This window comes from Falco peregrinus, chromosome 9 (genome assembly GCF_023634155.1).
Source record: "Falco peregrinus isolate bFalPer1 chromosome 9, bFalPer1.pri, whole genome shotgun sequence".
Taxonomy (NCBI): domain Eukaryota; kingdom Metazoa; phylum Chordata; class Aves; order Falconiformes; family Falconidae; genus Falco; species Falco peregrinus.
In genome coordinates, this window is record NC_073729.1 from 20572316 (window position 1) to 20586203 (window position 13888).

The 13888-nt window shown below is 50.5% G+C and overlaps 1 protein-coding gene across 1 annotated transcript; it reads right to left on the reverse strand.

Annotated features, from left to right (window-relative positions):
- Window positions 1-352: 352 nt before the first annotated feature.
- On the reverse strand, window positions 353-13793 carry DRD4 (dopamine receptor D4). Its single transcript, XM_005243420.4, has 4 exons — window positions 13423-13793; window positions 2297-2409; window positions 1387-1934; window positions 353-632 (listed from the first exon to the last, which is right to left on the reverse strand). The coding sequence occupies exons 1-4, from the start codon at window positions 13672-13674 to the stop codon at window positions 430-432; spliced, it is 1116 nt and encodes a 371-aa protein (XP_005243477.3). The 5' UTR covers window positions 13675-13793; the 3' UTR covers window positions 353-429.
- Window positions 13794-13888: the final 95 nt, after the last annotated feature.

A 13888-nucleotide genomic window follows, 5' to 3' on the forward strand; every position in this document is an offset into this window, starting at 1 on the left:
AGCAGGGAACTTGTCTGCAGGTCTCGGGACCAGAGCAGCTGCCAGCTTCACACCACGAGGGGTGTTCTTCTTTGCGTAGTAACAGTTAAGAGAAGTCCAGCCCAGACTGAACACCTAAACCCGAAGCAAGAGCTGTCCTGAGAACCGTCCCTGCTGTCTTGTGGCGTCTCTTGCCGCTTGTGTCAAGCACCAAGTGCTGTAGCAGCGGCTACGCCTGCAGCTTCCAGCAGGGAGAGTATCCGAGCTGCATCCACCAGGGCTCACCCGTAACGCCTATTACAAGGAGCTGGGAACCAGCAGCCTTTGGCTGCCGCCTCTCCTCCTTCCCTCCTCCCAACAAAGACAGCAGACCTTAGGCAGAAATAGATCTTTAATGAACTATACAAAAACCAGCCTGACTGTTCCTTCTCCCCGCCAGTTCCGGTGGGCTCAGCAGAAGAGGTGCAAGACTTTGCGGAAGAAGTTCCTGAACTCTGCGTTGAACATGGTGTAAATGATGGGGTTGAGAGCACTGTTGACGTAACCCAGCCAAGTGACAGTGCTGGTGACTTGAGTGGGAATGGCGCAGGACTTGCAGAGCGCCCTGGTAATGTGGACCACAAAAAAAGGTGTCCAGCAGAAGAGGAAAGCACCTGCCAGAAGGACATTAAAGAGAGAAAGTGATGTGAATGTTAAAAAGGGTTTTATTTAACAAACACAGCCTGGGCCAAACAAGAATGGAGACAGCACGGACAGTTCAGGGAAAAAGCAGCAGAAGTGCTGACATGTAGAGATGGGCTTAGGCCCAGAGAAAAAATTTAGGATGTCTCTTGTCCTCAACAGTGACAAAAAGTCTGAAGTTACGCGTTGTTTTGGATTCACATTTAAGATCTCAGGAGTCACAGGTTTGCCTTGAAGCAAAGGCTGGATTATAAACACCGTACATACATCCCTTCCCATGGGTGGAGTTCCCTGGCACTGAGGCTCAAGGGGGCACGAGACTTTTGCTGGATAAACGTCCCCTTACGATGAGAGATGGGTACAGCAGGTCTTAAGCCACAACCAGGCTGTTCCACAGGAACAAGAGGAGGGTGGGTGTTAAAACGAGTCCACACGTGATGGAGAGGAAGGAGAACCAAAGAGACGGCACTGGGGAGGTGGAGCAAGAGGGAGGTGGCTTTTAGCTCACCCTCGCCTCCAGCAGCGAGGATAAAGCATGGTTCTCAGCGAGCCACCTCTCACCGCTGTCCCAGCCCCCGTGCCCGGGCAGTGTGGCTCCTGGTAGCGGAGCCCACAAAGCCTGTGTCTGCTTCAGTGGGTTCAAACAAGTCCTGCCAGACTGAACCCGGCCACAGGACAGCACGGCACGTTCCCCACCTTCCCCAGCCACCACCGACTGCGACTCACCAACGACGACGGGCAGCACCCGCATGGCCTTCCGCTCCCGGCCGTTGATCTTGGCCTGCTTCCGACCGTGTCCCGGGTGTGGGTACTTGAGGTGTGGGTAGGAGACAGTCTGGATCCCATTGCTCAGCACATAGTCCCCAGGGTGCTCGGAGCAGGCGTAGGGGTTGCGCTTCTCCGGCCCCAGTCCGGTCTGCTCTCCCTCCGTAAGGGCCGAGGGGTGGTACAGCCTCCTGTTGGCCCCATAGATGCCGCCCCTTAGCTTGGCCTTCCGGGCTTCTTCCCAGCGCTTGAGTCCTTGGAACATGGCGCAGTACAGCACCAGCATGACGGGGCAAGGGATGAAGAAGGAGCAGATGGAGGAGTACACAATGTAGTTGTCATCCTCCAGCTGACACAAACTGGGGTCCCGGTTTGGGACGTTGTTGAGGCCAAATATGACTGGGGATGCTACAGCAAAGGCAAATATCCAGGTGGTGGATATAAGGATCAACTGCCGCAGGTCGATTTGTCGCCGGTTGTAGTTCAGTGGGATTGAAACGGCAATAAACCTGCCAATACAGGTGAGTCAGTCCTAGTACGGTGGTGCCAGCACCAGTATCATGAGCAAGTCCCAGAGCTGCCTGCCACCGTCCTTCTCCCCGTTAATTTACTTACATGGACAGGCCTGGGCTACAGCCGGCCTTCCCCCTCAGAAGAGCACCCAAAGGGACAAACTCCGGCCTCGTCACGCAGCCATGCTTTCAGCTCAGCCACCACAAGGGTGCTGATGGGACACAAAGCTGGTGATGGGGAGGACGGCAGGGCAGAACACCCTCCTTAGGGGAGAGCAGGGTCTGTCCTCCCTGCGCGGCACCCTTGCAAGGGCACACAGCAGTCCCTCCTCTGGCACCAGGAGGAGGAAGGCACTTACCGATCCACGCTGATAGCACAGAGGTTGAAGATGGAGGCCGTGCACAGCATCACATCCATGGTCATCAGGGCATCGCACAGCACCGTGCTGAGGGACCACACGCCTCCCTGGAACTGCAAAGACCTCGCCGTCAGAGGATGCCATGTCCTACTGCCTTTAAAACGACACAAAACAGCTCTGTGCCTGAGCACCTCAGCCACTCACTTCTTCCTCCAAACCAGCAGCCTGAAGTGGCACGGTCCTGCCCTGGCACAGTGCTCCCCTCCCACAGAGCGGTGGCACACGGGAATCAGCCCCACCAAAGAGCTCACACTTGCTGAGGGCTTCATGGTTCTGGCCTGGCCAGAGAATTGAGCCCACAGACCATCAGCACTGTGAAGCAAGTCATGCAGGGCAGCCCGCTGCCTTGGTTAGCCAGGATGCTCAAAGCCCCTACACTCACCACTCCAAAACCTTCCCAGTAACGCAGGGCCAAGCATTCGCTGCGCAGCAGCATGAGCTGCTGGGCACAGAGGAGGCAGGGAGAGGCTCTCCAACAAGTGACAGCACAAAGCTCCTCTTCCATTTTCCATATCCAAACTGCTCCAACATCCTGTTTGCAGATGATGCAAACAGTTGCTGTGTGTTACACAACCATTTCACTCTGTCATGCTAAGCGCAAGGCCAGCCTCTTGAGACCATGCTCAAGCCAGTCAGATATAATCTCTTGTTCGCTCTCAAGAACGGCGGACACCCAGGGCAGAGCAGAAATGCTGCCAGCGAAAGGATGAGACCAGACGCATGACACTGCTCTGTATTACTTGAAAGTACAAATACTCTGCTATACAAAAGATACCAGCTCAAAATCTACGCTACTGCATCCCAAATAATCTTCACAGAAAACCCAACAGTGCCAGAAAATGCCCAAGGGTTTGCAGTTTATCAGTACCAGCTTGTGGAACAGGACCAGTTGCTCAGCAGTGTGCTGTGAACCCGGCTGCTGGAAAACAGGAATGGAAGGAAAAGCTCAAGGAGCACAGAAATAAGTCAGGTCCATTAAACCCTTCAGCACACAGCACCGAACACTTGCCCAGCCCCTCCTGCATCCAAAGCTGACGCACTGAATGTCAGCTTCCCTTCCTCGTGCCAGGACAACCGCCTCTAAGACAAGACCATGATTTTATGAAGTTTTATAAAGTTTTAATAAAAATTCTAATTTTAGTGCAAGAGAGGGTGCCTTTTTGATTTTCCCTGACAGAGAGGCTCAAACCCCCACCACCTCAAGCTGTGCCCCTCCATCCTAGTTTAGCAGCTGAGAGAACAAGAGGCTCCCTCGTGTCCCCCCCAGCAAACCTGCATACAGCTTTGTCACCCCACACCACTGCGTGGCCTGCAAGCCCCGACTCCCCAGTTAAACCCTTGTAAAACCCACTCAGGTCCAGGCACAGCAAACGCAGCTTCCTGCATGTCTCTCCCTGCGCGCTCCCTCTGTAAGGAGCGGGGCACGAGGTGGCGGGGCTGGCAGGGAAGAGGGAGGGGTGACCTGGCCAGAAGCCCTCCGGCTCGCGGCGCTGCCCCGTGCTGCCCCCCCTGCACCCCAACACCCCAGCACTGCTCCTCGGAGAGAGCCACCAGGCTGAGGTGACCGAGCCAGCGCGGGCCACGGCACATCTGCAGCCCCTTCGCACAGTCCCATGTAGACAGAATGCATGTATCTATATATATTCTTTGTATAACACATAGAATACGCACATGTATAAAATTATACAGTATACGTGCAATATACAAACAAGCTATATATTATATATTGCTCTAATATAATAAACATTTCTACATATTGTGCATATAAGGCCTTTAAAATGTTTTTCTAAACATATATCAATGCAACATGTCACATGTATGGTATATATATTATCTAGAAATATAGGGATAATTATATATAATGTATAACATGTAATATATGTATATTTATAAATTAGATTAAAAGTTTTATATTTATAACTAAAAATTGGAATGTATAGAAATAAATAGAAATATAAAATGCCCCTGGGACTTTGCAAAATATAAAACACTATACATACTCTCTAAATACTCTTACTATTATAAAATATATGTTATATATCATAAATATTACTGCCATATATATCACTATATGTAATATATAGAATTTACTACATATTTTATCTATATATAATGTGCTATATAAAAATTAGTTTTATAAAGTAGAGTCCCAATGACTTTATTCTATTTTATATATGTATGGTTTTATCCATATAATTTATCAAGATATTTAATATTCTGTAATATACAGTGCATTAATATATTACCATATAATACAGAACATATATAGATGTCTATATTACCTATCCTATATTATGATGATACATAGTAAAATACATAGCCATACATAATGTATTATTATATACTATGTATTTATATTTACAAAACAGATATTATACATGCAGGTATGAAACTGCTCCCACCAGAGGCTGCCCCGCCCCGCCTGGGATGTCCCCCGCCTGCCCCCCCAGCGCTCAAGGGCTGCGCTTGCCCCGCAAAGCCGAGCTGAGCAGTGCGATGTTCCTGGCTTAGCTCCACAGTAAGACCTTTGGTACCCAAAAAATACTGAGCAGCCTGTGGAGGTGGTTAAGAAATGAGTGGGGAGCCAAGAAAGGCACTTCAGCAGCTTAGGAGAGCGAGGGAAATGGCTGGCATCTGGCATGGGGACAGTGGAGGGGCCACCAAGGGTGGGGAGAGGGGTCCAACCCATGTGCCAGTGCAAAGTGAAGAGTGATGGGATGAAGCGGAGAAGAGAAATTAGATTGTCGCTGTATGTGGCTCCAAAACAGGAGAAATAGGGAAAAGGGCTTTAGTTTAGTCTAAGTAATTCAGGCACTTACACACGGGTAATATGACCAAGGCTGAGGAACAAACGAGGCATGTCTTCTCAGGAGGTGCCTGCGCTGCGGGAGCGGTGCAGCCATGCCCGCCCTGCCCCGAGCGGCACCGCTCACCAAGGCACACAGCCGGGGTACCTCAGGGATAAGCCCGGCACTTCCATTTTTACGCCACAGCTGCTCTCTGGTCTCTATCCAAAGCAAACCTATAGCAACAGTCAGGCAGTGCTCACAGTCTAACTTTGCTGACTTTGTGCACGGTTCAGGAAGCGAATATCGATTTGTTCATGTATAGGTGCTCAACAATAGGTTTGGGTTTTATTCATACCATCACACAAACCAGAGCCATGTGGGTAATGCTCTCCACGTAATGCTGGGCAGGTGCAGAAATCCTGCCCCTGCCAGGAACAGGGGGCAGGCAGCTCTGCAAGGATTAATATCAGGCAGTAATGATGTCATGCACAGGATTATGATTAGTGGAGCTGTAAAGCCAAAGCAGACTCTGAAGAAATGGTTTGGCTATTTTTGTACAGCTATCTCCTTGAGAGGGAGACCAAACCTCCAGGGGAGGCTGGATTCAGACCCAAATGCTTCATCCAGCCTTTTCTCAAGCGCAGGTCAGCCACCCCAAACTTGGGAGCCAAAACAGAAAAAAAACACCCTCACTTTTTTTTTGCCAAGCTCACTGGGATCATGACAAGTTCAGATTATGAGAGAGCAAATTTGATTCTGGGCTACAGTTTTCAAAACCTGTTTGTGATTGTGGGGAACTAACTGATTCTGAAAAGGACAAGAGCTTTCGGGCTGCAGCATCCTCAGAGGACATTGTCTTTGCTGTGAGATTTAAGTTGGGCACTCAGAAAATGCTACGAACCCTTCCCCTTCCCCACCAACCCCCAAGACTCTGACTTTGGGGAAACTGGGAGAGGACTTCCCATAATACCATGTTGCTAGCCTGCCCACCTTAGCAAAATGTGCCAAGAACTTCTCTGACGGGTGAGTGACTTTGGATTAGAGGCATAGCTGGCTTTGCTGGGTCATGGGATTAAGTGGTACCTAATTACAAGAGGTTGCAGACGATTACCCATTGAGGTACACAGTGTAAAGCCTTAGGGATCATACACAGCTCAAGCCTCCTTTAAGAAGTGCTCCAGAGCATCTCCACTTTCATCAGCTTTTTTTTGTGTTCTCTGCTTTTTCAGCGTGAGGCCACTTGTTTTCTTCCAGAAACGCACGATCCGTAGTGCTGCTGCTGAGAACAGCCAGCTAGCTGCACAGCAAACCAGATGCTCTCTAGGCAAGCCATCTCCCTCAACAAAATAAAACAAAGCTGCAAATATAACCCCACAAGCCAGCCTACCTGCTGCATCTTTTCTAAGGCTGGTGGCATGCTCTGTGCACCCCTGGCAAGAATACAGGCTGAGCCTTAAATGGGGCAGGATGGGCATATTAACCACTGCACCCAAAACCTCCAGGCATCACTTCTCGGAAGAAGACAGAAAACTATATGGGCAGGGAGGGTCATGTTCTGCCCTTAGCTCAGTGCTTCATGGCAGGCAAGGAGGGTTTATAGGAAGGTGAATAATGATTACTTCTCTGGACGCAAGTCAAACCCCTTTCCAAGTGATATTCCAGGTGCAGACTGGGTGCTTGTTTAGCTGACTAAGGTCGGCAGTAAATTCACATGTAGCCTCTGTGGTCTCTTACAAGACACCAATATCCCATTACAAAAGGCCCTTAGGTTCTGGATCAACCACTATGTGCACAGAAGAAACAACTTCAACTGCTTCGTACAAACAGTACAAAGAGGTTATTTATGGAAAAGATTTTACAGGATGGTGGATGGAGGGAGGCAGACAACTTCTCAACAGCCTTGCAGGCTGCCTTCCTAGTCAGGTCGTTTTGATGTCCCTACTCCTAAGTACAACTGATCTGTATGAAAAAATCTGCTTTCTTGCAAACAAGCCTGATGCCAGAAGAGCTCCTACACTGCCAGTGCTCCTGAAGGCATGAGCCAGGACGGGGCCAAAGATTTTGGTCTTTTTTGCTATGATAACAGCTCTTCTCTCAGTCCTGCTACATGCTTCTGCATGGGACCACGTGGCAGCTTCATAGCTGCCTCTTGCCAGCCCTGCAAACAGGCTCACTAAGAAGCAGAGGACACAAAGCGATCCTTCGGTCTTTGGCAGCAATGGCACCTGAAACAAGGTACCCAGGCAACAGCAGCCTGACAGTGAATTCGGAGATGCCCTGTTGAATTTCTGAACAAGCACCTGCCCGCCCTCAGCAAGGCCATGGCTCAAGTGCATAGCATGGAAAGACTGAAAGCGCTAAACCAAAGAGCCCAGGCCTGCTGAGAAGGCTATGACAGCAATCGGAAGAAGAATAATCCTTGCAAGTGGGCAAACTGCAGTATCAAAGAATTGTCCAAATGCCCACAAGAAGCTGACTCTGGGCCTTTCTTCATGAGCTGTGACAGCCGCTGCATTCTCCAGAAGACACAATGCAGCCTGCAAGGGGAGAGGGAGTGCGACACAAGACAAAGGTGGCCTCACGTCTGCTCTAACATCCTTTCTTGAGTTAAATCATTGAGGTCAAAGTTTTTCATAAATGAGAAGCAAGTCTGATCATTCATCTAAAACATTATGGGGGCTGAAAATTCAAAGACACCTCCCTCCCATTATTGGTCACTGAAAATAAAACCCTTAGCACTGGTTTATAATTGCTAGCCTGTATCTCCTCCCCAGTTTTTTTGTGCAGAGACTGTGTGGTTCAGACATCAGTCAGGCCTAGAAGAACAGCTACTTCTACTGAACCTCTAAGATTCCAGGAAAGACTAATCTTGAATACTTGCTGCAAAAAAAAGTTGACATGCATTCACAGAGAGCCACAGCAAATCCGGAGGAGGGTAGAGGTCTGGTCTCTCGTCAGGAGAGCTGCATTATAGGCACACACACACACATGAGATGCTGCAAAAAAAAGAAATCTTTTGATACCAGTGGTACATTGACACCCGGAAAGTTTTACGCAGAACGGCATCACCCTCACCAAGAAAACAGCTTGTGTAATTAGTACTGCCTGCTCTGTCTCTCCGAGTACTGCGAGGCAGTAGGCCTGCTTGGAAAGACTTGTTCATATTCCCTGACCTGTAGAAGGAGCTGGATAAACATGCAGCTCTGCTATAACTGTTTCCTCTTTTTCCTAATCAACTACACAGACCTTAGTGGCAAAGATGTTTACATAACCGTGCCTTACAGGGCTCCGGCCAGCAGCTTCTTGGATCAGACCTGTTCCACGGCTCAGGAACCCAGCATGGATTAAGAAGGAGAGCTGATCAGAGGAGCGGTTTGCAGAGCAAGGCAGGCAGGAGGTACACTCTACAGCACAGTAACGCACGTGGAAGTTGCTCAGCCTGGTACCTGCCCCGATTGCTGGGAGTGCCTCCAGTCAATGAGGAGTACATGAACTGCTGCTGTGGCTCCTGCCCTCACCACTGAGTCTTTGGGCAAAGGGAGCAGCTGAACACAAACACAAGCCTTCGTAGCCATGCAGCTCCCTCCCTGCACATTTCTAGTGGGCAAAGCCACTCAGAGATGATTACATTCTGCAGCACCTCATAACTCTGCTTTCTCATGTGTCCTCGCTGCCTCGGGGAAGGGATAACCCCCATTTTCAGTGCTATCAGCACTCAGGCAGACTCTGGTATCTTCTCCTGGCCTCTCTTTACACAAAAGCAGGGCTTTGCTCCTGGGAATTCTGGTGGACCCCTGGGAGTGCCCCAGGCCACCTCCTTCCCTCTTGCTTCCCATCATCCTCGCATTACTGGCACTGGATTGATCACTAGGAGAGCACTTCACTCTCATCAGAAAGACGAGGCTACTGCAGAAGAGTGGTCTACCTTCCCCATGGCTTTTCATCTCTTCCTGTCATACTGCTAAGCCCATAGGGCGAGGAGCTTTCTAGGACCAGATTCCTGTTCCCATTGTAGATATGTAGGCTTCGATCAAGTCCTTTCTGGGGTTGTTGATACCCAAGCCATCACCACCCTTTCTGTGGGTGCAGCCTACTTGTTTTCTCCCTGCAAGTACCACATCAGTTTTGGCTGTACTGAAGCCCACAGTGTTTGCAGGCTCCTGTTTTAAGAAGTAATTATAGCTCAGTGGCATGCCTTCTTCACTATTCTTTCCCCAGCCTTCAGCAATATTTGTAGATTGGCTTTTAAGTCACTCATACAAAGGTTAAACAGCACAGGTCAAGAAAGCCAGCAGTTGCCTACTGAAGATGGTCCTATACTTAACAGAGCAAGTTGGAAGGTATAGTTGGAAGGTAAGTGCATACCAGGGCAGCCTGCTGTGTGGTAATTAACAACTGGCAAACACTAGAACATGTCCTTGTGCTGTCTTTGAACAAGTTCAGTGGAAAGCACTGGACACATCTGCATCACCACACTATGATTTGGCATATGATTGCCCGTGTATATACAGATACCTGCACACTGGCTCTGTCACCCCTATGTAGTAGCCAACATGACAAATGGCAGACAGGAGTAATCCACCTCCCTCCAAACCAGCACTTCAAACAGAATGAGGAATGATTAGGGACAGCAGTTAGCCTGTTTTTCTTAAACACGGTATCTTTCTGAAAAAAAGAAACTGGCTGTAAACACTGCCCTGTCAGGAATTCACTTCATGTCCACAGTCTTCCAGAGCTGTTCAGTTTGGTAACAGATGCTTTAAGCCAGTGGAAAGCTGATGTTTCTTCCCTCCCATCCACAGGGTCTTCTTGGTTTCATCAGGTTGTGGAGGATCAGAACTGACAAATGACAGCAATATTTGCATTTATGGAAGACCAGCGTCATAACATCAGTTCTAACAGCCTTTCTCATTAAGGTCCTAAGCATTAACTTGAGCTGCTAAAGTGGGTAAATTTGGCAGGACAAATTAATGAAGGAAGAAATACAGCCTGAAGAACTCCCAACAATGCACGGTGAACACTAGAGAGAGATTTAGGACAGGGCAGGACTCGGGGGACGGGACACTAATCTCACACAGAAAAGGCTGGTGTGTGGGGAGGAGCAGTCTACAGGCTTTCCTGTGTGCCTGCAGCGAGCCACTGGTCTCCAGTTCAGTGGGAAATACTGATTTCCCACAGCACCGGCCTGTTTCCAAAGTTCTCTCAGCCAAGGACTGTCCATTTTTATATGGGCTGAGGGACCCTAGTGCAACAGGACCACAACTGGCCAGCAGTAACAGACCATATCTCCTGCTCACCATCGGAAAGCCATCGCACCGCTGTGGTCCTTCTCCTATAAGCTGCACGTGTGAGGATGGGACTAGGGGAGGTTGGCATTAGATGGCCCCATTTCCCTGCCCTTTTGCCAAGCTCCAGTTCCAGTCATGACTGCAGTGACTGATAGAAAAGAAACAGTTGTGATCACACACACCAATCTCCCCCTCATCTAGCACCTGCTTTCAGCAGCCCTCCAACCCTGCAGGTACAAACAAGGGACATCTGGAAAGAACTAACACCCAATTTAGCTTCCTACAGCCAAGACCTCTGAAATCCTCACCATGGACTAAGCCTTTAGCTGTGACAGAAGATTATGCTGGCTCTTTCAGAAGTACAAAAGGAGAGTATGTGTCAACAAATGCTGCTAAAGCATTGGAATACACTTTCTTCACAACTAGAAATAACAAGATTAAGGCCTCTCCTACTGTGCTCCAGCTTCTGTGAACAGCAGCAAAAGATAATCCACATCTCACAGGAAGGAATCCCGTCCCCACTGAAGCTTATAGGAGATCTATTGGTTTGTGGGGATGTCAGATGTCACCTCAAAAGTTAAATCCCTCCAGCTGTGTTCTAAAGCTCTGACTGGGAAGGATGTTTCCAGAACCCTAATACAAGAAGCCATCTCACAGGGAAAAAGCACAAGATGACCAAGCTTCTCCTGCTGAATGACAGAAGCGGTCAGAATTTATTGCTCATTCCTACTAAACAAGAAGCAAAAAACACCCTCTCAGCCAGTTTTCAGTTTTTCCGATAAGCCCTCAAAGTCCACCATTACTCTGTCAGGAGCTGTACTAAAGTTAAAACAAACAACCAAACAAAAACCCCCACACCAAGAATAAAGGTTGAACAATGTTCAGGACTGTCCATGCCACATTTTCAGTGGCTAAATACAATGGTACAGAATGCAAGTTGAAATCAAGCTAGTTTTAAACAGCAGCAATCACTATACCCTGTGCCCCTTGTCTGAGTGTCTGATTCTGATCTACAGTTTTCACTTTTGCCTCCAAGGGAAAAAAGAAAACCAAACAGAATAAAACAAAACCCAAACCCAACCCACAACAATTCTGTCCCCTGGCACTGACTCAGTGGCTACTCTCACTCTCCCCTAGCACATTTCATAACAAAATGAGCTGCAAATCGTGCACCAACATATAGAAGATTATTAAAAATGAACATGGGCGCTAAGGGCTATGAGCCCGCAGAGAAACTTCCAGGCACAAAACAGCACTGCTTCAACACAGGCAAAAAAAACCCAGAATCCCAATTAGTGAAAAGTAGCTGAGAAGAATGAAGACGACAGGCTTTCTAACCACCAAACCTGAGTTAACAAGGGAAAAGCAAAATCACCAAAACAAAACAGCATAGGGTGGTGGTTTGTCCTGTCAGTGCAGTAGAAAGAAAGAGGGGAATCCAATGCTTCTGCTCTTCATTGGTTGTTCTTATGGGTCCCCAGCTGAACCTATCCTTCCAGGATACCTCTGTCTCCAGAGAGGTCACAACGTCCTGCAAAATCCTAGGACCAGGTAGAGAGGCTAAAAGCATCCTAAGCTCTAATCTGCAGCCTGCCTTGCTTAAGAAGGTACCGGCCCACCCCAGTCTGGCACCCAGAAGCTGCTCTGGCATGGGAGAGAAGGGGAGATGCTAAGGCCTGAACGCTGCTGGTATGCTCTTGTGTTAGCTTTCAAGTACGGAAAATCATTCAGTCTCACTCATGGAGACAGCCCCTTTCACTCCCTGAGGAAGCACTTCAAGGCACCACCTTACAAATCATGGGGCTTCAAAACCCGCAAGGTTCATCTGACACACACCCCCCCAAGTCCCCAGACTCCGGCTCGCTGGGGCTGCCCACTGTGCACAGGGCTGCATCCTGGCTCTCCCCACAGCTGCAAAAAGAGGACTCCTCTTCTATGCCAACACTACTGCAAGGACAGGTAAAAAAACCCAAACAAACAGAAAAACCCCAACCTATTTTGGCCTGTGGGTGCTTTCATCCACTTCAGCTGGGAAAGAGCCACTGCCTGGCACTAATGGGCTGGCTCTAGAGAGCCTCCTCACCCCAGTCCAACAAATCCCCAACCCCCAATCACAAGGCATTATCAATTCCCTGGCACTAAACATTTATCTCCCCCGTTACAGAAAGGTAGAGAGAGAAATGCAAAACCACTCAACCTCAGGAATGCCTGTTTTTCTTTCCCTCAGCTGTCAGCCTTGGGGGTGAACAGAAAAACTGACTCAAAGTCCCCCAGGGTGGCTCTCAGTGACCACTGTTGCACCCAGGGTCTCTGCGAACCAGAAAGCCTGCCAGTAGGAGCCCTGCAGCAAGCTGACCAAAGCCACCTTGATGCAGGGTGACCAAATCCCATCTAGCTCCCTAAAAAGGCAGCTTCCCTACTCAACAGGGAAACATGTTTCCTGGTTAAAGGTCTGTCGTATCACCAAAGTCTGCTCAATTTAGGCCAGACAGAGCACAGCACAGGGGCTCTCTATCCCTTCCAAACCATGTATGATGGCAACCTGGGAAGTGGGCAACGCAGGGGGTCCCCGGAGCTGCTGACCCGGGCCGGGGCAGGCACCTCGGTGCAATTCCACTCGGTGCGTTTGCAGCTGGGCGATCGCCCTGCAGGACCTGGGTAGCCCAGCCGCTTGCCCCGAGCCGGCTGCTGCTGTCCTGCCGCGGTTTAGCGGTGCTAGCAGCAGCGATGCCCTGAGAGGCTCGGGGGGGAAAGCCGCGGTGGTGTGACAGGGACATGGGAACACAAGCACCCCGGCAGCGGAGCGGGGCGCTGTCTCGGGGGGCTGAGCAGCGCCAGCACTCCCACCCCGCAGGGACGGAGGGGGGAGAAACCCGGAGGGGGGCTTTAACCCTCGCTACCCGGTCTGTAGCCAGTCCCACCCCGCAGCCCCGTAACTTCCACAAAAGCCGCAGCCCGGCGGTGCCCCGCAGTCCCTGCGCAGCCTCACCTCGGAGTAGACGTAGAGGGGCAGGACGAGAAGGGCGAGCAGCAGGTCGGCGACGGCCAGGCTGACGATGAAGTAGTTGGTGGTGGTCTTCAGCGCCCGCTCCGTGCAGACGCTGAGGCAGACCAGCCCGTTGCCGCCCACGATGAGCAGGATGAGGACGATGCCCAGCACCAGGGCGGCGACGTTGTGGCCGCCCGCCGGCGGCAGCTCGGTGCCGTTGCCCGGCGGGGCCCCGGCGCTGCCGTTGCCCATGGCGCCGCGGCGCTGCCCCGGCAGCCCGGTGCATGGGAGCTCCGTGCCGCCGCCAGCCGCGCTCAGCCCGCGGGCGGCTCCGCCAGCGGCCCGGCCGCCCGGCCCCAAACTTTCCGCGGAGCGGGGAGGAGCCACTGGCGAAGCGGCCCCACCCGGCTCCGGCCCCCGCGGTTCCAACTGGGTCACCAAGCGGCTTAGGGGGCGGCGGGGGGGT